The following is a 26,578-nucleotide window of genomic DNA, read 5'->3' as shown; positions in this document are numbered from 1 at the left end:
GCTTGAACTGCGAGGGGCCGGGAGGGCGAGGCTGCGGCTGCGCGGTACACAGGCAGCGGGGACAGTGTTGTCAGAATCCCCCAGCAGGTTAATGGTGCAGCAGATAAGCCAGCCGCAACCCGGTACCATCGTCGATGTGTGGGCACAGAGGAGGAGGAGGTGGGGCATTGCAAGATGAGCTGCGGCCATTAAGGGAGTAACTTTTCTCCCCCCCCCCCCCCCCCCCCGACATATCGGTATATTATTTATTTTTTTGCAACAGTAGCTTTTAACATTGCACAATTAGGCGAGAGGGATGGTGGTTATTTCAGGACACCAGGGAAGCGAACAGTCGGGCGATACAATGTCGGGCTCCGATTCCAGAGACGGCGTTAGGAAGGCAGCTGCCAACCGACCTGCAAACACACTGACTGTGCAAGAGGTGAGGAGGGTGGGTGCCGCACTGTGGCAGCGGCGGTGCTTGCGCGGACTCCACTAATCCGCATTCTTTCAGGGGTGGGGGTGGGGGTGGGGGAGGGGGGGGGTTATCCCCTCTGCAATAATCTTGTCTTCGCCCAGGATGGGTCAGGCTCCACAGGTGGAAGACGTTTCGCACAAACAGCAACTCCCCACCCCCGGTGCTGAGTTTGTGACTGGCCCAGTCCCCTCTTCCTCTTGTCTGTGATAAGAGGCTGCTTGGCCATTGGATGTGCCCGCTGTCAGTCAGAGCCTCCCTGCTTCACAACAGCTCAGACCTGACACTGCACTGGCTGAACATAGAACAGTACAGCACAGAACAGGCCCTTCGGCCCTCGATGTTGTGCCGAGCAATGATCACCCTACTCAAACCCACGTATCCACCCTCCACCCTATACCTGTAACCCAACAACCCCCCCCCCCCCCCCCCCTACCTTACTTTTTAGGACACTACGGGCAATTTAGCATGGCCAATCCACCTAACCCGCACATCTTTGGACTGTGGGAGGAAACCGGAGCACCCGGAGGAAACCCACGCACACACGGGGAGGACGTGCAGACTCCACACAGACAGTGACCCAGCCGGGAATCGAACCTGGGACCCTGGAGCTGTGAAGCATTTATGCTAACCACCATGCTACCGTGCTGCCCTAACATCTGGGATCCTTATGCAAATAAATCAGTGTGTCTGGTGGAAGGGGGGGGGCGTCAATGTTTTTTTTTTATAATTTGATATTTTTAACCTGAAGTTAAATTCCCCTGATCTCTGTTCATGAACGTGCGCCGTGCCTGTGAACCTGTTGTGAATGTTAAATTATAAAAACATAGAATGGGCAAAGCAGACAGACCACACTTTGCAAACCATTCACAGGGGGAAGCAGCAACTCGAATGTTGAACCGATAAGATTTTCCACTTCGCCGTGTTAATGAGGATCATCAGCTATTATCTTTAAATACATGGAAGCTATTAATATCATGGCAGAAACATGTTCATGCGAGTTTGCGTGACTTCATGCATGGTTTAATTACAACGGATTTTTTTTAGAGTTTGTGCATAAAATTTATAAAGTTTATAGGAGACATATGCTGTCACAATATATTCTTTATCCAAAATGATAGATATTTGAAACTGTGGAAATTGCAGGTGCCATCTCTTTTAAAATTCACTTGTTTCACAAATACTTAGAATTACTATGCAGAAGGAGGCTATTCGGCCCATTGAGTCTGCACCAACACTCCGAAAGAGCACCCTACCCAGTCCCACTCCCCACTGCAACCCCAAAACATAACCTACACAACTTTGGACGCTAAGGGGCAATTTATCATGGCCAATTCACCTAACCCGCACACCTTTGGAAAGTGGGAGGAAACCGGGGCACCCAGAGGAAACCCACGCAGACAAGGGGAGAAGTGCAAACTCCACACAAACAATAACCCAAGACCATAATTGAACCTGGAATACAAAGGATGAAGGTTGGGCTACAGCTGCATCAAGTATAAGTGAGAGTCCCTTTGCTGTACTGCATTCAGTTCTGAGCATGAACCTCGGGAAGGATATATTGGCATTAGGGAGCATCAGCTCAGATTCACAAGAATTATGCTTGGGGCAAAAAGGTTAAATTATGAGGATGAGTTGTGTAGTATAAGGGTATCTGGCATAACAAGGGCAATGTACTGTTGGACTGGGTAACAGTATCGCCACACTGTGATTTAACAAGACATATGCCCTGAGACTAGAGTCAGTTGTGGACGACAGATACCTATGTTGAAGCAAGCATGGAGTTAGCTCATAATTTGGGTTATATCCTGTATACATGTACATATATGCAGTTTAGTCATACCATGGTCTATAATAGTGTATGTTCTAGTCTATGTTCTATAATAATGTAGAGGGACTTTAGAGGGGTTTCACAGGACGGCGCAACATCGAGGGCCGAAGGGCCTGTACTGCGCTGTAATGTTCTATGTTCTAATGGTGCTAAACATTGGGCAATCATCAGCAAACTCAGCACAGTCATCCAAGGCGGCATTGAACCTGGGTTCCTGGCGCTGTGAGGCAGCAGTGCTAACCACTGTGCCATCGTGCCACCTGAAATCAATCTGGTGAACCTCCTCTGAACTGCTTCCAATGCCACCACATCCTTCCTCAAATAAGGAGACCAAAACTGGACACAATGCTCCAGATGTGGTCTCCCCAACACCCTATACAATTCCAACAACACTTCTCTACTTTTATACTTCAGTTCTTTTGCAATAAACTATTCTTATATTCTCTCCTTGTCAGTCTCACTTTCCTCTTCACCTCCCTTGACTAGATCCCGTCGCACCACACTGAAGTTAACCCTCTTCCAATTTAGAAGCTCCACTTTAGATTGTTCCTTGGTCTTCTCCACTACCCACCTAAAACGTACGGTGTGATGATCATTCTTACTCAGACCCTTGAACCACCTCATTCCCCAACACCAGATCCAGCAATGACTCTTACCCACTTGTGTTTAGAGCATATTGGTCAAGAAAGTTCTCCTGAACATCTTGAAATTCCTCGCCCCCCCCCCCCCCCCCCCCCCCGTTCTCTTCACTCAAATGTTATCCTAATTAAAGTTCCCCCAAAGGGGCGGCATGGTGGCGCAGTGGTTAGCACTGCTGCCTCACGGCGCCGATGACCCGGGTTCGATCCTGGCCCCGGGTCACTGTCTGTGTGGAGTTTGCACGTTCTCGCTGTCTGCGTGGGTCTCACCCTCACAGCACAAAAAGATGTGCAGGGTAGGTGGATTGGCCATGCTAAATTGCCCCTTAATTGGGAAAAAAAAATTGGGTACTCTAAATTTATTTTTAAAAAATAAAGTCCTCCAAAATATCCATTCTATAGTCCTTAACATGTCTGTCATTTCCCTGCAGATTTGCTTCTCTATCTCTCTTTCACCTATGTGACCCCCAGGAGAGTGGTCACACCGTTCCTGCTTCTCAACTCAAACCAAATAGAGTGATAATGACTGAAAGTATGGTTAAACTAAGAGGCTTCAAGGAGACTTTTGAAACTAGACTGGCAGGTAGTATGGTGAAGGAGTTTAAGGAGAGAGCCTAGAGTGGTGCTAAATGAGTACTTGTCTTTACCAAGGAAGAAGATGATGCCCAAGTCTTAGTCATGTAATTGTAGAAGCCCTATAGTGCAGAACGAGGCCATACGGCCCATCAAGTCAGCACCGAGCCGTTGAAAGATCTCCCTACCTAGGCCCAATCCCCCACTCTATCCCTGAAACTCCACTCTAAGGGGTTATTTATCATGGCCAATCCACCTAACCTGCACATCTTTGGACTTTGGGAGGAAACCGGAGCACCTGGAGGAAACCCACGCAGACAGGAGGAGAAAGTGCAAACTGCACACAGACAGTTACCTGAGATTGGAATCAAACCCAGGTTCCTGGCGCTATGAGGCAACAGTGCTAACTACTTTGTGTGTGGGGGGTTAGTTGAGATACTCAATGGACTAAGGAAGAGATATTGGTCAGGCTAGCTGTACTTCTGCGTGATAAGTCATCAGAACTGAACATGCCAGAGTGAAGCAGGCTCAAAGGGCCAAAAGGCCTCCTCCTGCTCTTATCTTCTATGGTGTATCTGAGAATGCTGAGGGAATAAGGGACGGACATTGCAGGGCCACGGTCATAATCTTCCAATCCTCCTTCAGTATGGAATGGTGTCAGCGGACTGGAAAATTATAAATCTTACAACTTTGTTCACAATAGGTTATAAGGATAGACCCGGCAACTACAAGCTAGTCACTTTAACCACAGTGGCGGGAAAGCTGTTCTAAACAATAATTCACAACAAAATTAACAATCAGTTAGAAAGAATAGATTAAAGAAATCCAGCACAGATTTATTAAAGGCAAATTGTTTTGACCAACTTGATTGAAGTTTTGAGGATGTAACATGGAGGATTGATGAGTGTATTATGGTTGAAATGGTGTATATAGTCTTCAGAAAGGCATTTAATAGTGTGTCATGCAGTAGGCTCACCAGAATAATTGCCAGAGTGACAGGAAACAGAGTGTAGTGGTGAATTGTTTATTGGACTGAAGGAAGTCTTACAGGAGGATCCCGCAGATATTGTTATTAGGGCCAATGCTTTAGGTAGAAGTAGATAGAGACCTGGTGGTATATGTGCACAAATTGTTGAAGGTGACAGGACAAGTTGAAAAAATGTTTAAAAGGCAGACAGAATCTGGGCCCATTGTCAAATTAAAGGGCTGATTGACTTGCAGCATCAACAGTGCTAGCGAGAGAGGAGAACATGAGAACACTTCCATTTTGAGGTACCCTCACAGGGGAGGAAGACAAATCACCTTTCTGCTGAAACCACGCAGTCGGCCCGAGGGAATGGCGATGCCAAGAAGCCTGTGGATATGATACCACTCCACTGCACCTTCTACTAAGCCAGAAATGCTAGCAGTCAGGGAAAAGGACCATCAATTGGGTCTGTAATTATTCAACACAGATGCTGGCAGACGTACTGCATTATCCAGCATTTTCTGTTTTTGTTTCAGATTCCAGCATCTGCAGTAATTTGCTTTTATCTTATTGTAATTATTCAAGTTGGCCACCCACCTCTGAATGTGAGGATGGGGCCTTGCCAAGCTTGATGCCATTTACGCCACTGCTAAAATGACTCAGTAATGGGAATGCATTGGACAGCTCTCCTAATTCAGTTCTCCAGTAATTTATTGGCTGCCCATCCCCTGAACCACCTCCGTGGGTTAATACACTCACTTCTATGTCTGTCAAACATTTTTTATTATCATTCTTTTTCTCTCTTTGTATAAGAAAAATGGCAAATCTCTCCTTTTGGAGAAATCTATTCAGCCATGCTATGATCTAGCTTGAGTTGCTATGGTTGTGTTTATAAGTATATCTGACTGTTTTCCCCAGTAAATGTGAACAACCATTTCTTTTAACCAAATGTCATTTCTGGATATTTTCCTTTCTAGACGCACTGGAGAACCCAGCATAAACTAAGACAATAGGCAGTTTATATCTTCACATTTGATTTGTTTTACTGTAAGAAAAATGTCAAAGAACAATATCTGGGTTGTCCTTAGCTTATTCAGTCACAAGTTACCCAATTGCTGGGTTGTCTTGATTATAAATAAGTTTTATTAAGTTAGATAAAATGTACCATATGGAGCCAGCTATGTTGGAAAGTGTAGCAGATGAGTGGGTAGTTTGAACGTACATTCGGCAATAGAATAATTATTTTTCCCTCTCCCACGTATTAAGCAAGTCATATTCATTCCACAGGAATAATTATAATAATGATAAATGAGCAATAATTAAAATAATCATGGAAGCTCAGAAAGAAAATCAACCAGGATAGTTGATGTGTTTTCTAACAGTCTTGTTTCTTTGCCTCTGTAGTTTCCAGAGGTAGTCCCATTGAATGTAGGAGGCACATATTTTACCACAAGACTATCCACTTTGAGGCGCTATGAAGACACTATGCTAGCAGCAATGTTCAGTGGCCGACATCGTATTCCTACAGATTCCGAGGGGCGATTCTTTATTGACAGAGATGGGACCTACTTTGGGTAGGTAATGATATCATGTACTCTTGCCTGGATGAGCGCAGCTCCAATAACACTCAAGATATTTGACACCATCCAGGATAAAGCAGCCCGCTTGATTGGCACCCAATCCATTGACATTAACTCCACCCACCACCAACGCACAGTGGCAGCAGTGTGTACCATCTACAAGATGCACCACAGGAACTCACTAATGTACCTGAGACAGTACCTTCCAAATCCACAACTGCTACCATCTCGAAGGACAAGGGCAACTGACACATTAGATCACCAGCACCGGGAACTTCCTTTCCAGCCACTCACCATCCTGACTTGGAAATATCTCATCGTTCCTTCACTGTCACTGGGTCTAAATCCTGGTTCAAGAAGACAGCTCACCACCACCTTCTTGAGGGATATTAGGGATGGGTAATTAATACTGGTCTATAATAATAATAATCTTTCTTAGTGTCACAAGTCGGCTTACATTAACACTTGAGTGAAGTGGTCTAGCCAGTGACACCCACATCCCATGAATTAATTAAAAAAAAATTACATTTGAAACGGTTTGCCAGTAAGGATGATAACTGGAAATGTAGGTGGTAGTTCCCGTAGTAATTATTTTGGTAAATGCACTGCATTGTGCTGAGCCACACAAAATCTGAATGTGCCAATATGATCCATGGTTGTTACTGAACTGGATAATACTAACAGCGATGCCAGCAGAGAATCATAGTACCCCTAAAGTGCTGAAGGAGACCATTTGGCCCATTAAGTCTGCACCAACCCTTTAAAAGACCACCCCACTTAAGCCCAATACCCCACCCTATCCCTGTAACCCCACCCAACCTTTGGTCACTTGGGGGCAATTTAGCATAGCCAATCCACCTAACCTGTACATCTTTGGACTGTGAGAGGAAACCGGTGCACCTGGAGGAAACCCACGCAGAGATGTGGAGAATGTACAAACTCCACACAGTCAACCGAGGTCAGAATCGAACCTGGGTCCCTAGCACTTTGAGGCAGCAATGCCTTACAGTTAACCTTAATAAGCTTGGGACAAGGGAAAAGTAAATCAGGCCGAGTTCTTTCCCTTCATTAGATCCACTGAACTTGCAGGAAAATGCATTCAAGTGGACGCTTAATGAGAACAAATCCAGGTTTTGTTGTAATGCCCAAGCAATCAGTTAGGATGCTGAAAAGTGAAGAAATTATGCTTCAGTTGTACAGAGCTTTGGTCAGACCCCGTCAGGAGAATTACATTCAGTTTTGTGTACTGCACCGCAGGATTGCGATATCGGCCTTAGAAGGGGTAGAGTGTGTGTTCTCAGATGACATGGTTTGTTTAAATTATGAAACCATATTGCATAAAATTGGCTTGAATTCCCTTAAATTTAGATGTGATCTAATTGAAGTTTTTGAAGTGCTAAATCATTCAATAGGCAGATTACAGGGAAACTGTTTCCTCTGGTGGGAGAAGTCTGAACAAGGGCACAATCTTAAAATTGGAGCTAAGATTTCGGGGTGAAATCAGGAAGTATATCTCCGTGATATTGTTGTATAATCTGGAACTCCCTCTCCCAAAAGTGTGTGGGTGCTCGGTCAATTGAAATTTTCAAGATCGAGAGGATCCATTTTTGTTAGGTATATCATAGTCGGTAAATGGAGCTGATGTGCACATTAGCTTAATTGAATGGCAGAACAGGGTTGAGAGGTTGAATTATATACTTCAGTTTCTATGACATACTGGGCGGGATTCTCTGACCCTCCGCGATGGAATCGCACCCGGCGCGAGGCGGAAAATAGCCGTTCACACCGGAAATCCTGAGCGACGACGCTTCCGCGATTCTCCGCGGACCCGCCAGTCCCTCGCGCGCAGTCGACATGGCGCCAGTCGTGGCCGTCGGAACAGGCCCCCGTGGTGATTCTCTGCGGACGACCAGCCGAACTCCCGCCAATGTGTTTTACATGTGGTACCACCCTGCCGGAGCTGGGACCCGCAGCCGCGGTGGCGGTCCTGGTTGGGGGGGGGGGGGGGGGGGGTATCTGACTCGGGGGGGGGGGGGGGGAGGCCTCAGCGGTGGTCAGGCCTGCGATCGGGGCCACTGATCGGCGGCAGGCCATTGCGATCTGTGAGGGACCTACCTTCCTCCGCGCGGGCCCGGTGTGTGGCTCTGCCATGTCGGCGGCGGCTGTGCAGAAGTGGGCCGCTGCGCGCATGTGTGGACCCGCTTACGGCCGGCATGCGCGGCCGGGCGGTCTGGCTAGCAGGGCCCCACCAGCAGCCAGAGCTGCGGGATGCACGCCGGGGCTCTGCAAGCCCTCTGGAAAATGGAGAATTACCCCGGACCTTCGAGGGAAAAGTCCAGAGTGATTCTCGCCCGTTTTCCGGCGGGCCTGGGGACTTAGTCTTCAGAAGGGAGAATCCTGCCCACTTACTATCCTCATACTTGAAGAAATGCCGATTTTGATGAGGCAGAGGAATGCTGCCTGTACCCATGTGATTAAACCCTGAAATGCTTTGTCAGTCTGCGTGAGGACAAGAAAGTACCGTGCACTTACAGAAATGTTGTTCTTTCAACCACACTTAACACCAACATGATATTCAAAAAGAAACATTTAAAAAAAAAAATTTGGAGTACCCAATTATTTTATTTCAAACTAAGGGGCAATTTTGCATGGCCAGTTCACCTACCCTGCACATCTTTTTGGGTTGTGGGGGAGAGACCCACGCAGACACAGGGAGAATGTGCAAACTCCACACGGACAGTGACCAGGGGTTGGGATTGAACCCGGGTCTTCGGCGCCGTGAGGCAGCAGTGCCAACCACTGTGCCACCGTACTGCCCTCAAACAGATAAGATTAAGTACAAATAGATGTTTTGTGAGGAAGATGTAAATAAATTAATTGTCTGCCAAAACATTATACTACAGAGATCAACACAAACTGGGCTAATACATTACCTTCCTTCTCTTTTCAGAGACATTCTCAATTTTTTAAGGAGTGATGATCTACCACCTCGTGAGCGAGTAAGAACAGTTTACAAAGAAGCACAGTATTATTCTATTGGACCCCTTCTTGAGTGTCTGGATGAACTACAGCCCTTGGCTAGTGAAAAAGTCAGGAAGGCGTTTTTGGACTTGCTGCCATATTACAAAGGTAATGCTGCCTACTTTTACCACTTTTCTTCCAAAAAAAAATTTAATGAAGAGCCCACTAAATGGAGTTAGGTTGCAAATCAGTCATGATCCTACTGAAAGGCAGAATAGGCTTGAGGGGCGAGATGACAACTCCTGTTCTGTTTGTTCCTAAACATACAAACATGCACATGATTTATTTGGGCTCGAAATGAAGTTTGGTTTACGTTCCAGTGAAATGAATATGTGCAGGATACCGTCAGTCGTCTGTTGTAACTTTGCTAGATGTGTCGCAGAAACCTTGGAAAAATAGCATAGATTCCACCAGTTAATAACAATAATAATCATTAATATTGTTACAAGTAGGCTTACATTAATGGTGCAATGAAGTTACTGTGAAAATCCCCTAGTTACCACATCCCGGCACCTCTTCGGGTACATTGAGGGAGAATTCAGAATGTCCAATTTACCTAACAGCACGTCTTTTAGGGCTTGTGGGAGGAAACCGGAGCACCCGGAGCAAACCCACGCAGAAAAACAAGGCGAACGTGCAGAATCCGCACAGACAATGACCCAAGCCGGGAATCGATCCTGGGATCCTGGTGCTGTGAAGCAACAGTGCTACCCACTGTGCTACCGTGCCGCAAGCAGAGATCCCCCTGGAAATTCAACCACCCCCTCACCCTAACCCCTAATTTTAATATTGACTGTCAATTCTAATGTCTTCTGTGTCCACTTTTAGCACACTTTTTAACATACTATTTATAAATTAAGATTGGATTTAATGCAAACACGTTAATTAATATGCCAAAATGACTGCACGGATCGATTGGGTCCATCATATACATTTCGAATTTTTGAAAATGTAGCGGACCAATGATGTTTATTGTTCGCTAATCGGCTTTATTGGCCAGAGGATCTGCCCTCTTAGGATTGCGCAGTTTTAATTTCAAGCTTATCAAAACAAACTCATGGGTTGGATTTTATGGTCAGCGTTCATGCAAGGAAGCTTGTCGCTGACCTTGAAGAAAGCCACCCACAAAGATCTAACAATCTTTGTGATGTGACTTCCCCTCCTCCACTGTCGGTTTAAATTTGTTACCAAGTCCAAGGGGATCTCCAGGTGAGCAATGGCAGTGATGTCAACAAACAGGTGAGCATCCAATTACAATACACTGAAGTATTCACACACAGTGAACCAGGAAGTTAAATTCACTAAACTCCTCGAGTTTTAAATTTCCATTTTCAAATAGCGAGGTAAATGGCTGTGATTGGAAATAGATAAAAGCCAAAGTATCAAAATCAAGAAATTTTAGAAAGAAATTATTTCACAAATTGAATCATAGAATGGTTACAGCACAGAAGATGAGGGAGGGGGGGGCATTTGGTCCATTGAACTCCAGCCAGCACTCTGCAAGAACAATCTAGCTTGTCCTACTTTCCTGCCTTTTCTTTGCAGAGTTTCTTTGCTTCCCAGATACTTATTGAACTCCTTTTGTAGACCAAAATTGAATCTGCTTCCTGCACCGATTCAGACAATTAATTCTAGATTGTAACCACTCACTGTGTAAAAAAAGTTTCACCTCATATCACCTTTGGTTCTTTTGGCAAGCACCTCAAATCTATGCCCTCTGATTCTCAAACCTTCTGCTAATGGGAACAGTTTCTTACCATTTATTCTGTACAGGACCCTAACGATTCTGAACGCTTCTATCAAATCTCCTCTCAACCAGTTTCAGGAGACAGCCCCAGCTTTAAAAAAATATAATTTTGCAAAAAATGTTCAGCCATTATCTTATGAAGTAAATGTAGTTAAAACCATTGCTTTAGCATCATAGAAGGATGCAGCAGAGAAGCAAGCCATTCAGTCCATCATGGTAAAGCTATCCAATTAGTCCCACTTACCTGCTTTTCCTGCTAAATACCTCTAATCCAATTCTTTTTTGAGTGCTGCTATTGAACATTGAATCGAGCATCACCTTCCTTCCAGGAAGTGCATTCCAAATCAGAACAATTCATTAAAAAATGCTGCAGCTGGTTCTTTTATGAATACCATTCTCAAATCTGCATCGTCTGGTTATTAGCGGTACTGCCATTGAAAACAGTTTCTCCTTATTTACTCCATGAAAACTGTCTTGATTTTGAACACCTCTATCAAATCTTCTCTTACCCTTCTGTTGTGAATGTCAGACTTACCTTAAAGTCGAGGGCAACGGTCAGGTCCTCCAAGTCCCAACAGATCTCGGAGTGTAGGTTGGAAGCGAGCTGCAGTCAGCAGACCTCGCGTGCGAAGGGCTCAGAAGAAGCTGTGTAAATCGAAGAGGGAGGCACAAGTTTGGGACTCCATGCTGTGGGTCTTTGGGGCGAAGGTACCCTTTGGAGCAGTAGTGTTCTGCTCAGCCCAGTCGAAATGCTGAAATTGTGCTTATGAGTTAGTAAGTTGGTACTGAAGTGCAGACTCGGGAATTCAGGGGATCAGAGTCTCAGGAGGTGGGTTTGATACCTTGTGAGGTGGGCCGTACTTGACGCCATTCCAGCTGGAGAGACATTTGGAGAATGCCAAGGCTCGATCTTCGAAGGCGAAGACTGGAGTCCTCATGAGAGAGACAGAGGTTCTACACGTTTGGTAGACTCAAAGTCCTTAGTGATATCCGGGTGGGTTTTTGAAAAATCCATGGACTCTTTGTCGCATCTTCCATTTATTGTATAGTGTGTTGGTATTTGACCATAGGTTGCCTGTTAATTCACATGCACCTCACATCTATCTTGACTGTTAGAGCATAAGACAGATATTTTAAATAGCTTTATCTTTCTCACCATGTATTAAAAAGTTTGGGTTTTTTTTGTTCAAAACCCGTGGAATCCTGTGGCCTTATTCTCTTGGCAAATATGTTGAATCTCAAACTTTACTTTAATCAAAACACTATTGGCCCCTAATTGGATCTTATCAAAAACATGGAGGTCTGATCTAGGATCAGAATACTTCTATGTTTCAAGGAGAACAACACCAACTTCTCCAGTCTTTCATTCCCGGACCATTCCCATAATTTCTTGTCTGCATCCTCTCTAAAACATTCCATCCTTAAAGTGCAGTGCCCAGAATTGGACAAAATGCCCAGTTCGGACTGAACCACTGTTTTCTAAATGTTCACCAAAACCTCCTTGCTTTTCTACTCTTAAGCCTCTAAAATTATAATGTGGAACTTTTTTATAACAAAGGTGAAATTTGACTCTCCACCATATAAAATGAGCTTTTTAGGGCCAACTAGGGTGTTGAGTCGTAATTATGAAGTTGTTACACTGTTGAAAAATGAGATACACCACATTCAACAAGTTGTTTCTTTGTCATATTCAAAAAGAGGTGACCTTGTCAAGGGTTCGTAAAGCGAGACAAACACCACAGAATTTACAAGTCTCCCAACAAATCATGATTGCAATGGAAGAAAAGCAAAATACCGGGAACGCTGGAAATCTGAAACAAAAACAGATAATGCTGGGGGGAAACTCGGCAGGTCTGGCAGCATCTGTGGAAACAGCGTTTTGAGTCCATATGACTCTTGTCCAAGTTAACTCTATTTCTCTCCCGCGATTGCAATGGAGATTGGAGTCTGGGGAATACCTCAACAGCATGCCCAATGCAGGAACATAGAATCACTGACGGTACGTCTGGATTTACTCATTAATGTGCACGTGTGGACGCAAGTTACTGAAGTTACTGTCAGTTTCAGTGAAATAATCATGGTGAACGGTGACAGCTTTGTTAACATCACCACTGCAAAATCCAAGCCCATGTTTACGTACCTTTAAAATCTATTTTAAAGAGTGTGACCCTTTTTTTAAAGGAGGCAGTTTCTTCCCTTACCTTTCTTTTGAGGTCTCTGCGTATAATCTAAAATTCTCAAAACGGACAGCTTCCAGACATATCACCTGCTCATATTGTTTTGAAAATTTATTTCTCGTGTATATTTGAGGCAGTGTCTCCTTTGTTCATTCTTATTGCTTCCGTTGGTGATGCAGCTGGCTCCGCTAAATGCATGGGGATCCTGAACAGGAAGTCGGATCAATTTGTTTCTGATGCAGTCTATTCGAGTATTGATGCAGGATAACACTGCTCCATTTTAGCTTTCATGCGTTTTGATTTATGTTAGTGGTATGCTGATCACATCAAAAGGAGCAATTAATTCAGAGTAGACTGAACTCAGTTCTATACAATTGAACAGGTTTATGTATTGCTTTGAATTCTTAATTTACATAAAATGAGTGATCTAGGGCAATTTAAGCGTTTAAGTAGAAAGTCATTATAAAATGAAGTACAATGAAAATTACTTTCCTGATCTGGCTGCTATTTTTGGAAGGGTATTGCAGCATCGCTGCCAATTTTAGACTCACATCTAATCTTCTCACGGCATTTACAAATTGGTCTCTGTTGATCATTCGTCCTTCGAAATCTTCCATGATTCACGAACGACGGAATGACTTCTGAACATGCCCTCCAGTCTTTTCAGTGCCTGCTTCAGCTGAATTTTTTTGTTGCCAGTGTGTGAGTGGTTGTCCCAGACCGCTTTCCTCTATTTAACAACTGAGTTTAAAAACAAATTTGGCACTTTTCATGGGCACTAGCCTCACAGGTAATACTCGAGGGCTGCCAAGGCATGCTTGTCACTACTGAGGTTTCCAGCACTGCTCACCCTTAGCAACAGTCTCACTGCAGTTTAAAGTGGTGCACAGAGCACACCTGATGAGAACCCGAACGAGCAGGTTCTTCCTGGAGGTGGAGGATAAATACGAACGGCGCCAGGGAGTCCCGGCCAACCACGCCCGCATGTTCTGGGCTTGTCCCAGACTTTTCGGGTTCTGGGCAGCCTTCTTCAAGGCGATGTCCAAGGTTGTGGGGGTGAGGGTGGAGCTGTGCCTGAGTGTGGCAGTCTTTGGGGTATTGGACCAGCCAGAACCTCAAATGGGGCAGAGGGCAGACGGTTTGGCTTTCGCTTCCCTAATCGCACGCTGGCGATACCTGCTCGGCTGGCGATCAGCAGCACCACCCACAGCTGCAGACTGGCTGGCAGACCTGTCGGAATTTCTCCACCTGAAGAAGATCAAATACACCAGGGGTGGGCAAACTACGGCCCGCGGGCCGCATGCGGCCCGCCAAAGGTATTTCTGCGGCCCACCAAGTCATTAAAAAAAAAAAAAAAAATTTTTTTTTTAAAAAAATTTTTTTTTTTTTTTTTTTTTTAATTTTTTTTTAAAAGTTAATGGGTGGGGGGGCTGTTGGGTTACTTACTGGTATAGGGTGGATACGTTGACTTGAGTAGGGTGATCATTGCTTGGCACAACGTCGAGGGCCGAAGGGCCTGTTCTGTGCTGTACTGTTCTATGTTCTATATGAGGCGCCCAGAATCATAACCGGGTGAAGTAATTATTTTACTTAATATACTATGCGGCCCTTTGTGAATTGTGAATTTCTGAATGCGGCCCTTGCATGGAAAAGTTTGCCCACCCCTGAAATACACCATCCGAGGGTCAGACTAGGACATCCAGAAAGGGTGGGGGCTATTCATCGGCTTGTTCCAAGATCTGTTCAAAGCCAACAGTGACTCGGGAAAGAGAGGGGGAGGGGGGGAGAGAGGAGAGCAGAGAAGAACTCACACAATGGAGAGGAGCAGAGGGGGATGGGGAGAGGACATTGTGTCTGGTGAATATCAGATAGAGGGAGGAACTTTGGATCCCTGGACAGAGCTGTGTCCCAGCTAAGTGCTGTGCCTCTGGACATGTTCGTCACTAGAATCCTCCCTTGAGCCTTCCGGGCTGAACAGGGTGCTGCGGTAACACCAGTGCCACCATGTGTCCCATATACCCTCGGTCTCCTTCACCCTCGTGCCCCTGTCTGGCTGCTGCTGCCTCTGTGCCCCCTGTTCTTCTGGCATTGGGTGTTCCCATGGTGCCGCCCGCCGCAAGTTGCTGCTGGAATCTGTGCTCCTCCAATGCTGTAATTAGCAGAATTACCAGCTCTACTGGCACCATTCCGATCTTGATCGGTAAGCTGCAAAGATTAGAGAAAGAGAAAAAGACAGTCAGGTTGGTTGCTGCTTAACTTCAGTTCCTGCCCTCACCCATTGTCGTCCCGGTCATGGAAGCAGCCATTCCTCCACCTTATCCAGTGGCCAACGCTCACTCACATCTTGGGTGTCCTTCCATCGCCATTGCTTGACCTGCTCTGGTCAATGCTCTTGCCCCATCAGAGTCGCCTCTGACCTCATGCCTCATTGTCCCCTCCCTTAATCTCGACATTACTGGGGGTTCTGACGGGAGGTTTCAATGGTCGCCCATCCCTCATGGGCTTGATCAACTCAAAGTTTCTGTCCGCCTTGAAGGCTAATGATCCTCAATATCAGGCGCTGGAGTCCGGCTTATGCAGCCACAGTCCCTCTCGATCCCGTGCACCCAAGCGTTTGTCCGTGAACCATGAGTTATCACCCCTCTCCTTGACCTTGAGAATTCTATGATTCTAGAATGTGGGCAGCTGACATTGTTGAGGGCTCACTCATGAGGGCCAATTAGTTTGACGAGCATAAGTCTCAGGAATGTTAGAGAGCACAATTACCTTCTGTACCAGGGATAGACAAAACAAATACGTACACTTCTCAATAAGGCTGCACCATCCCGAGATCTCATTGCTGACAGATCTTTACATTTAAGACTCCTGAATAGACACTCCATTAATTTTCCCGATTTCCCCCATTCCCCCGTGTTGTTTTTTTCTTTCAGGGTCTCATCCACCCAACCTCTTCAGCCCGCCTTCTTCAGTCTCATCACTTCCTACCCCCCACCTCAAGAGCCGCGCACCTACAGGAACCCCCATACCCCTATGCCACTAACGGCTGACTAACGCGGCACTCATTACACTTTGCTAATAACACAGGCAGCAGAATGACACAGTGCTCTAAAAAAATGTTTAAATGACACAGGCAGCAGGCTTCTGGGCTACACAAGCAGCTGCCCCCCCCCCCCCCCCCCCCCCATACCAGAGGCTCCGAACCCCCCTCCCATCCTGAGCCCCCACCACTCTGAACCCCGCCCTCTGGTCCTGGGTAGCGGGCTCTGTCCCTTGGGCTCCCTGATTCTATTTGGAGATAATGGTGTTCACCTAGGGCAGCACGGTAGCACAAGTGGATAGCACTGTGGCTTCACAGCGCCAGGGTCCCAGGTTCGATTCCCCGCGGGGTCACTGTCTGTGCAGAGTCTGCACATTCTCCCCGTGTCTGCATGGGTTTCCTCCGGATGCTCCGGTTTTCTCCCACAGTCCAAAGACATGCAGGTTAGGCGGATTGGCCATGATAAATTGCCCTTAGTGACCAAAAAGGTTAGGAGGGTTATTTGGTTACGGGGACAGGGTGTAAGTGAGGGCTTAAGTAAGTCGGTGCAGACTCAATGGGCCGAATGGCCTCCTTCTGCACTGTATGTTCTATGAATCTATGAATCCTTTCTCCCTTCTGGAGGTCATGGCGCCTGGTTCTTGTGACATCAAGCCTGATGGGTTGGAAGATTTACTGAGATCTGAAGATTCGACTTTAACTTCGCCGAGTACATTATATAATGCGTTCAAATTGTGGCGAATCAGAGATCACATCATTGGGGAGAACTCAGGACCATTACGATCGGAAGTCTCGCTGGCGCAAATTGCATTTTTGGCCTCTCGCGATAGTTTGCGGCCGTGATGGGATTTGCGGCAACAGCTAACAGGTCTGCTACATCCCACCCAATATAAAAGCCCATAAATCTTAGGGCATGAGGCATGGCTATAATAATGCATAGAAAACATCCATTTCTGGTTCAAATGTCAATAAATGAATGCAAAATTGCAAGATTAGTGAATAGGGATTTGATGCACTATTAATTACGACGAGACGAGAGTAGAGTGTAATCGAGGCTTTATTAAGCTGAGATGTGTTGCCTCCTGCAGCTGCTGCCGAAATGGCTGCAGCTCGGTGAGCCCACACATTTATACTCCGCCTACTGGGCGGAGCCAGCAGGCAGGGAACTACACCCGTACCTGGAGTACAGGAGCCTTACCGTATTACACCTCATATGTGATATATGTACAACAGTAGTGACTACCACATTCACCCCCTGTTCAAAAAGAGTCCAGCGGGGGTGGTGGAAGACTATTTACATGCATAGGGTAACATTTTAGGGAAAGTTCACACATTAAGACGATCGGGCGCCTTGATCCGTCATTGCGAGCGCCGCAGTCCCGGTGACGATGCAGGCGTCGGTTCGGTCGCCGGTGACTCCGGGAGCGTGTCGACCTCATCTTCATCCCCGGGTGGGACCAAGGGGAGGACGAATCGTCCTGGATCGGGGGCTGTGGTGGGGTGTGCTGGGGGAGGAAGGGTGGCGCCGGGGCGGGGGGGGGGGGGGGGGGACCGACCCAGCGGGTGCCAGGTCCCTGGGGGAGACTGTCTTGGCGGCCGCGGGTGTACTGCGGGTTTGCATGGAGTAGCTGTACCCTCTCGACCAACGGGTCCACCTTGTGGAGCCGCACGTGCTTGCAGAGAAGAACGGTGCCTGGAGCTGCCAGCCAGGAGCTGTCAGCTACCAGCCAGACCGAGCGCTCCTAGTGAAGGCAACCGACCGTTGGTCAGTGAGGAGAGTGAATCAGCTGCCGGCCAGGTAATGCCTCCAATGTCGCACAGCTTCTACGTTGGCCTGGGCCTCCTTCCCGACGGAGGAGTGCTGAATTTCAGAGGCATGGAGGGTGCGTGAAAAGAATGCCACTGCCCTGCCTGGCTGGTTGAGGGTGGCGGCCAGAGCGACGCCTGATGCTTCGCTCTCAACTTGGAAGGGGAGCGTCTCGTCGACCGTGTCCATTGCGGCCGTGGCGATGTCGGCCTTGATACGGTTGAAGGCCTGGTGAGCCTCGGCCATCAGTGGGAAAACAGTGGAGTGAATGAGTGGGCGGGCCTTGCCCGCATAGTTAGGGACCCCTGGGCATAGTATGAGAAGAACCCCAGGCATCGTTTGAGGGCCTTGGGGCAGTGGGGGACAGGGAGTTCCATGAGGGGGCACATGCGATCGGGGTCAGGCCCTCGAACTCCATTTTGCACCACATAGCCGAGGATGTCTAAGCAGTTGGTTGAGGAGTTTGGCGGTGTGGAGGAATTTGGAAAGGTTAGCGTCGTGGTCCTGCTGGTCATGGCTATGGTAATCACCACTGTTGTATATATTAGATGTGTGGTAAGACCCTGTACTACAGGTACGGGGGTAATCCCTGCCTGCTGGCTCTGCCCAGTAGGCGTAGTATAAATATGTGTGCTCCCCATACAGCAGCCATTTCGCCAACTGCTGTAGGAGGCCTCACATCTTCATGTAATAAAGCCTCAGTTGTATTCAACTCTCGTCTTTGTGCAATTGATCGTGCATCAGTGGCCGCAGATGGTGACGTTATCCAGGTACGGGAAGGTGGCCCGCAGTCCGTACTGGTCAACCATTCAGCCTGTTAGTGACGCCGAAGGGAACCCTAAGGATATGGTAAATGCGGCCGTCTGCTTCGAACGCAGTGTATGGGAGGTCCGCCTTGCGAATGAGGAGCTGGTGGTAGGCAGATTTCAGCACCACTGTCGAGAAGACCCGGTATTGTGCAATCTGATTGACCATATCAGATATGCGTGGGAGGGGTACGCGTCGAGCTGCGTGTACCGATTGATGGTCTGACTGTAGTCAATGACCATCCTGTTTTTCTCCCCAGTTTTCACAACTACCACTTGGGCTCTCCAGGTGCTGTTGCTGGCCTCGATAATGCCTTCCCGCAGTAGCCGCTGGAACTCAGACCTGATGAAGGTCCTGTCCTGGGCACTGTACCGTCTGCTCCTGGTGGCGACGGGTTTGAAATCCGGGGTGAGGTTTGCAAACAGAGAAGGTGGGTTGACCTTAAGGGTCATGAGACCGCAGAGAGTAAGGGGCGGTTGGGGCCCGCCGAATTTCACGGTTAGGCTCTGGAGGTTGCACTGGAAGTCCAGGCCGAGTAGCAAGGCAGCGTAGAGGTTGGGGAGGACGTAGAGCCGGAAGTCGCTGAACTCTAAGCCTGGATGGTGAGGGCAGAACCCCCAGATCACAACGGAGTGGTACCCCGAGGCCAGGGAGATTCTCTGGTTAATGGGGTGTACCATGAGAGAGCAGCGCCTTACCGTATTGGGGTGAAATAAGCTCTCAGTGCTCCCGGAGTCAAGAAGGCATGATGTCTTGTGCCCATCAACCTTTACTGTCGTCGACGCGGTCGCGAGGTTGTGCGGTCGGGACTGGTCGATCGTGATGGAGGCGAGGCGTGGCTGGTGTTGGAAGGCCCCTGGCTGGTCGATGGCGGTTGCAGGCGCTGAGCGGCCCAATGAGGTGCCTGATGAGCAGGGTCCTGAGGCGGGGAAGATGGCGGCGCCCACGGGGCGCACGTGGCGGGCGGCGTTAAACATGGCGATGCCCTTGGGCCGCACGAGGCTTGATGGGGGGGAAGATGGTGGCGCCACGGGTCGCACATGTCCTGAGGCAAGCAAGATGGCGGTGTCTACGGGCCGCACGTGGTCTGAGGTGAGGAAGATGGCGGTGCCTACGGGCCGCACGTGGTCTGAGGTGAGGAAGATGGCGGTGCCTACGGGCCGCACGTGGTCTGAGGTGAGGAAGATGGCGGTGCCTACGGGCCACCGTGGGTTGCGGGGGCAAAAATGGCAGCGCCCACGGGTCGCCCGTGGGGGGTGCAGGGTCAATGGGCCTGGTTACAGCGGCAGGGAAATGTCCTTTCATCCCGCAGGCCTTGCAGAGCTCTGCGCCAGGCAGCGCTGCCGGGGGTGCTTTGTCTGTCCACAGGTGTAGCACTTGGGTCCTCCGGGGTAGGTTGGCTGCAGCGCGGCGCAGGCTTGGGGTTGGCTGGGGGTGGTCATTGGTGGGGTCCACGATGGGGTGTTCGCTGGTGGGATCCATGATGTCCAGGAGGGGGGGCACCATGCAGTCGGGGGGTGTACACTTGTACATTACGGGAGGCGGGCGCCCGTTAGTGAGATCACGAGTTTCTTGGTCACCGTGAGGTCGAGGGTAGCCCCTTCTAAGAGGCGCTGGCGGATGTACGCCGACCCTATGCCCGTAACGAAAGCGACCCTAATTAGGAGTTCGGAATGTTCAACGGCCAAAATGGCCTTGCAATCGTAGTCCCTCGCCAGGGGGTGCAGGGCACACCAGAAATCTTCCATAGACTCACTGGGGAGTTGATGACGCGTGGACAGGAGGAGCCTGGCGTAGATTTTGTTGATCTGCTGGGTGTAGTTCTCTTTCAGTCGCGCCATGGCCTCAGCGTAGGTAGGCACGTTCCGGATGAGGGGAAAGATATTGGAGCTCAGCCGCGTATACAGGATCTGCAGCTTCTGTGCCTCTGAGGGTGGTTCTGTCGCAGATCCGATGTCAGCTTCAAAGCAAGCTAGCCAGTGGGCCAATGCCGACTTGGCGTTGTCTGCTTGAGGGTGCAGCTGCAGGCGATCTGGCTTGATGTGTAGGTCCATCGTTGTAAAATCTCTGCTTAATAAATTGATGCACTATCAATTACGACGAGAGTAGAGTGTAATCGAGGCTTTATTAAGCAAAGATGTGTTGCCTCCTGCAGCTGCTGCCGAAATGGCTGCAGCTCGGTGAGCACACACATTTATACTCCGCCTACTGGGCAGAGCCAGCAGGCAGGGATCTACCCCCGTAGTAGTGCAGGAGCCTTACCGTGTTATACCTCATATGTGATATATATACAACAGTGGTGACTACCACTGGATTTTTGATTTGTGCAAGTATTTCTGAAAAATACACATCGCAACAGGAAGACAAGCTGCTGATATCTCCCAGTTAGTTAAGGTATGGCTCTTTGATTTATAATGTGATTAATATGTATCAAGGTTGTGGGAGGAGGTCAAAGGTCACACCAGCTTGGGAATTAACTCGCTTTCTTAGCAAAGTTTTATCCACTGCGTACGAAAATTACAAATGCAAGTTCTTTTCTTCTCTGTCTCCTAGAAAGCAATGGTGATGATAATTTCTTTCTGAGCTCGAAGAGAACACCAGGGGCTGGAATCTCTATTGCGGATCTGTCCCGCTTCTGATGTTAGCGAGAACGGAGAATTTGGCCGCACCGATCGCTGGCGGAGGGATTCTCTACTCCCGCCGCTTGTCGCTGGGATTTCCCATTGAAGCCACCCCATGCCACCGGGTAACCCACGGGTGGGGGTGCGCTGCCAGCAGGACCAGCGAATCCCGCCACCAGCAAACGACAGGGAATTCCGGCCCAGGTAACTAAAATTGAATCGTGTACTTCTGGTATTGTTCACTTTTGTCTCCTTTTATCAACAGAGAATTTGGAAAAAATAATTGATATTGCAAAACAAAGAGCAATTCAACGAAAGGCAAGATTTGCAAAGTTGAAAATTTGTGTTTACAAGGAGGAGATGCCGGTCACACCATATGAACGCCCTCTGTACAACTCACTACGTTTTGACAGAAGTGAGAATGAGACAAAGCTCTTTGAACATCACTGTGAAGTTGATGTGTCGTTTGGCCCTTGGGAAGCTATTGCTGATGTATACGATCTTCTTCACTGCATCGTGACAGACTTAGCAGACAGAGGAATTACAGTGGATCATCAATGCATAGGTGTTTGTGATAAGCATCTCATAAACTATTACTACTGCAAACGCCCAATTTATGAATTCAAGATTACCTGGTGGTAACTAACTTTTGTAATCATTTTCAGCTTCCATGTTCATTTGACAGAATGTTATGAGGGGAGTAGTTTTTGCAATTTAATTTATTAACGAAATCAGCAAAACGGTAGATCTGTTTAGCAACCAACACCCCACAACAGTGTCCTGTAGGAAGGAAGGAATAGTTCCTGTATTAGTTACTTAGAGTTTTAGCATATTGTAACATTTTTCATGCTGACGAGTAAGATAAATTAATACAAAATCTGTCTTGTCGTCAAGAACAAGACTGTGGTGCAATACTTCAGGATGCAGCTGCACTACAGTCACTTTAGAACGCTGTAGTACATTTTCTTATTTTTAATCAGACAAGTCAAATGGTTTGCTCGTATTTCTCCAGGGAATTAGAGTGTTGTAGTACGATTGTGTATAATTAAATTAATAACATGCATTTAATTTTCCTTCACCACACAGGCTTCTCTCCACTATGAAATCTTCACAAATTAGATGGTGGGATAATCACCGTCAACATACTTTCACCGTTCACCTCAATCATGTTAAGCGATCAGAAAACACAGCAGTAGCGTGAGGGTTTCTTGTATGAAGCTGATAATTTGTGACTGTGTTGCACTTCATCATGTGGTACAAGTTCCTTCCAAACTTAGACAGAATTTGAAAGACTGCCAGAAGTTGCAATCAGACACTTAAGATGCAAACACTGTAGTTAGCAGTATACTTTCCCTTCTTTTCCAATTTTTGGAAAGGTAGAAAGCAGTGTTTCATGCTATACACCACTTACGAATTCCAACAAATGAAGAATAGCGTAAGTTTGTGAGTTTGCTTCAACTAGTTCCTCCCACCTCCTCACTGCTAATGTCATTGGTTGCGGACACTTAAAGATGCTTGAAACCCGAGTCAGTCAGTTTTGCTGGAAATTATTTATTCTTGGAAAAGATAAATTCACACCAAATACTTTTTTGTTCGATTCTCCGATTTTGAAGTATAGAAGTCATCTTGTTTCTTCCTTTGGCTCATGTTTTTTTTTAAAGTTTCCGTTATTCCTTACAAAGCTGCAAAAAAAAAAATGGGCGTCTAACAAAATTCATCAGCATTTTAAAAATAATTCTGCAAACAGTTTGAGAGATTATTAGCTTGTGTTATGTGTTCTCATATAGACCAATATCAACATTTGATCCAATATAATTCTTGGCCCAGAAATTACGTGGAAGTTCTGATATCAGCAGAATCCCTAGAAATATGGTCGTATGTCCAGCCATTTACATAGTTTTTCTTGAGGTTCTGCAAATCTTCTGCCAAAGTTACGGCAAGAGTCTGGCAGAATTTACACAGAATTTCAGAGTCCTATTATTTCAAAGACATTTAGGAATGATTTTATTTTTACATGTGTTAAAAGTGCTAAAATTTAGCAAACATAAACTTAAAAGGTATTTATTACGTTGTTTAAAAAAATGCTTTGAAATAGCCTGGAGGTACACTATGACTGAAGCAGTGAGAAACTCTTTAAACAATGCCAAAAATTGTATTTTGATCCTCCATTTGCAAGGGTGACCTACAATGTAGGTAGCATCAACTGCCTTTTTAAAATTGAGCTTATTCCTCCAGCACACCACTTTATGACTGAGGAAATGACTGCTGATCTGCTCGCAAGTCGTTCTCAGTGTTGTTATTTTGTAAGTGTTGTACGTTGACAGATTCATACTGGTCCTTCTCTTGCCTTCAAATGCGTGCTCCTTGAAGTTTCCCATCCGAGGACAAAACTTTCCATTGCAAAGCTGCCCAAAGTTCTCACTGCAGCACTTATTCGTAAAGTTACTGGACATTTCGAGTATAGACTGCAATTCATCCATAGTCCATGAAGCTGTCATACGAAGGTGATCTAGAAAACTGGGGAATGAACGTTTAACTAAACCGGTTTGGAATAATATGATGAGTTATCATATTACATAGATTTCCTGGAGTAGAAACTACATTTATCATGAGAGCCAGTCTGTACCTTTCTTTCCACATGTTCAGCTTTACACTAGTATTGAAATGGATACTGAGCTCATACTACAGCCAGAAGTATAAACTGTGTGCGATGCAAGTGCAGTCTGTGTGACTGATAAATACCATAAAGTATGTAAGAAATATTGCAGGTGAATTTTGTCTTCACTGCAGGGTGAGTGTGATTGAACACACAACACAGCATGAATCACCTTAGCCTTTCTACCACCCATTTTAGTGTGAGTCCTTGTGATGGGTGGCCCCAGGTAGCCAGCAGAAATAGCCAAACACCAAATTAGCCTGCGCAAATGAGTCCTAATGCCTTCAGTAGGATCTTGATGCAATTTTGAAGTAGCAATGGGAGAACATGTACAGACCAATTTTAAAAGGACTGTGTAGACCACTTCAAAATTCACAGAGGTACATGTTGTGTTATGTACTCTGGGATAACACAGGCTGCAACTCGATGCAGCTTTGACCAAAAGATACTCCAGACCTTGAAGTAAGTTCAATGTGATTTATTGAACCATTATATTGAACTATTAGCATAGTTCTCTATGAGTTCGACTCTCCTGCTAATCTTGCTATAGTAACTCAGTCTAACTAACCCGTCTGCTCTAAGCCACGCGATGGGTGTGATGCTTCTGACCTGCCCCTGCCCTACTCTCTTAAGTGTCGCCTGTGGAGAGAGACCGAACATGTGTGCCCTGTCCTGGGTTGCCCCCTTTTTGGTAGTGTCACCTCTGGGTGTCTTGACTGCCCATTGGTCGTGTCCTATTCTATGTGTTCATTAGTTGTATGTCTACATGTCATGACGTCTCTGGTCCTCCCTCTAGTGTTTACTTAGTCGTAGTGTATTTACATTAACCCCATGTGTATTTACAGTGTTGCATATCGCCACAGTACATTTTTAGAACTATTTTAGTGGTGCAATGAGGACTATTAATGGTTCTCCTGACTCCACTCAATCTGAAGCTCAGCTCTCTGCAGCCTTCTCCAAGGATCACTTCCTTTCTTCCCAATTCAATTGATCACAAACTTTCAGCTGAGCTGAGAACTGCCAGATTTCCCACCCCCACTGTGTGCCAATCTTTAGCACTGGCAGTTCAACAATCACGTCGAAACAAGGCCCATCCACAAAAGTGATTTAGGTCTCCCATTTTCACAGGTGACAAACTCGCTCTGAAAATCTACCCTGTCTAAAATGCCAATCGGTAAATGATAAAAGTTAAAGAGTATGAGACCAATCTTTTCTTATTTAATGTGTAAAATTTGGAATCTACAAATCACATCCAGTGTCCCTTCTTAATTCTTTTCATTTGGCAGAGCCTATTCAGTTCAGTGTGTGGTACCTTTATAATTTTTTTAATGCAGTATCTTCAGGGATACACCTTGTGAGTAGCCTGCCGGTATCTTTGAGGTTGTTGTGTGGTCGCATGCGGGCAGCTTACAAGAAACATTAAAGAAGGTTTATACAATGCCCCAGTTAGTTTGCCTTATTGTTACGGGTCTGAGCCAGAACCCCAATTTTCGTTAAGATCTGGACGAGAACCCAACTATGTACATTCGGTAAAACCGTGAGGAAATGTTTCTGCACCACAGGAATGATAACACTGACCAGTAGACAGCTTTTATTTATTTGTTTTTTATTCACTTATGGGATGTGAGCGTCGCTGGTTAGGCCAGCATTTATTGCCCATCCCTATTTGCCCGTCACAAGGTGGTGTTGAGTTGCCTTCTTGAACTGCTGCAGTCCTTGAGGTGGGCTGTTAGGGAGGAAGTTCCAGGATGTTGCCCCAGCAACAGTGAAGTAGCAGCAATATATTTCCAAGTCAGAGTAGTGGGTGACTTGGAGGGGAACCTCCAGGTGGTGGGGTTCCCAGATATATACTGCTCTTGTCCTTCTAGATGGTAGTGGTCGTGGGTTTGGAAGATGTTGTCTAAGGCACCTTGGTGAGTTACCGGAGTGCATCTTGTAGATGGTGCACACGGCTGCCACTGTTTGTCAGTGGTGGAGGATTTGAATGTTTGTGGAAGGGGGAGCAATCAAACGGGTTGCTTTGTCCTGGATGGTGTTGAGCATCTTGAGTGTTGTTGGAGCAGCACTCATCCAGGCAAGTGGAGAGTATTCCCTTACACTTCTGACTTGTGCCTTGTAAATAGTGGACAGGCTTTTGGGGGTCAGGAGGTGAGTTACTCGTTGTAGGATTCCTAGCCTTTGACCTGCCCTGGTAACCACAGTATTAATGCGGCTAGTCCAGTTCTGTTTCTGATCAACGGTAACCCCAGGATGTTGATTGTGGAGGATTCAGCAATGGTAATGCCATTGTAGTAAAGGGTACTACAGACAATAGAATGTTGTGTGCTTTGAGTGCAGCTGGTGTAGTGGTTAGATCCTCTCTTGTAGGAGGTGGTCATTGCCTGGCACTTGTGTGGCGCGAATGTAACTTGCCACTTGTCAGCCCAAGCCTGGATATTGTCCAGGTCTTGCTGCATTTGGACATGGACTGCTTCATTATCTGAGGAGCCGTGAATGGTGCTGAACATTGTGCAGTCATCTGCAAACATCCCCACGTCTGATCTTAAGATGGAAGGGAGGACATTGATGAAGCAGCTGAAGATGGTTGGGCCAAGGATACTACACTGAGGAACTCCTGCAGTGATGTCCTGAAGTTGAGATGGTTGACCTCCAACCACGACAA

General features: G+C 46.8%; 1 protein-coding gene across 5 annotated transcripts in view; it reads left to right on the top strand.

Moving 5' to 3' along the window:
* Nucleotides 1-207: 207 nt before the first annotated feature.
* The window catches only part of kctd7 (potassium channel tetramerization domain containing 7), a 59,421-nt gene continuing 33,050 nt past the window's right edge, over nucleotides 208-26,578 (top strand). The window contains exons 1-5 of one of the 5 annotated variants that reach the window (XM_038814159.1): nucleotides 208-421; nucleotides 5,868-6,037; nucleotides 8,994-9,172; nucleotides 21,526-21,898; nucleotides 22,347-25,356. In XM_038814159.1, coding sequence (XP_038670087.1) covers nucleotides 296-421; nucleotides 5,868-6,037; nucleotides 8,994-9,172; nucleotides 21,526-21,898; nucleotides 22,347-22,461 — 963 coding nt within the window. In that variant the 5' untranslated portion in view covers nucleotides 208-295 and the 3' untranslated portion in view covers nucleotides 22,462-25,356. Of the gene's footprint in view, nucleotides 422-5,867; nucleotides 6,038-8,993; nucleotides 9,173-21,525; nucleotides 25,357-26,578 lie in introns of those variants that run through there. The other 4 variants (XM_038814163.1, XM_038814162.1, XM_038814164.1 and 1 more) reach the window with 4 other exon arrangements.

Source organism: Scyliorhinus canicula, chromosome 12 (assembly GCF_902713615.1).
Source record: "Scyliorhinus canicula chromosome 12, sScyCan1.1, whole genome shotgun sequence".
NCBI lineage: Eukaryota > Metazoa > Chordata > Chondrichthyes > Carcharhiniformes > Scyliorhinidae > Scyliorhinus > Scyliorhinus canicula.
Note: the sequence above shows the minus strand (reverse complement) of the source record. Positions and strands in the feature narration are given on the sequence as shown.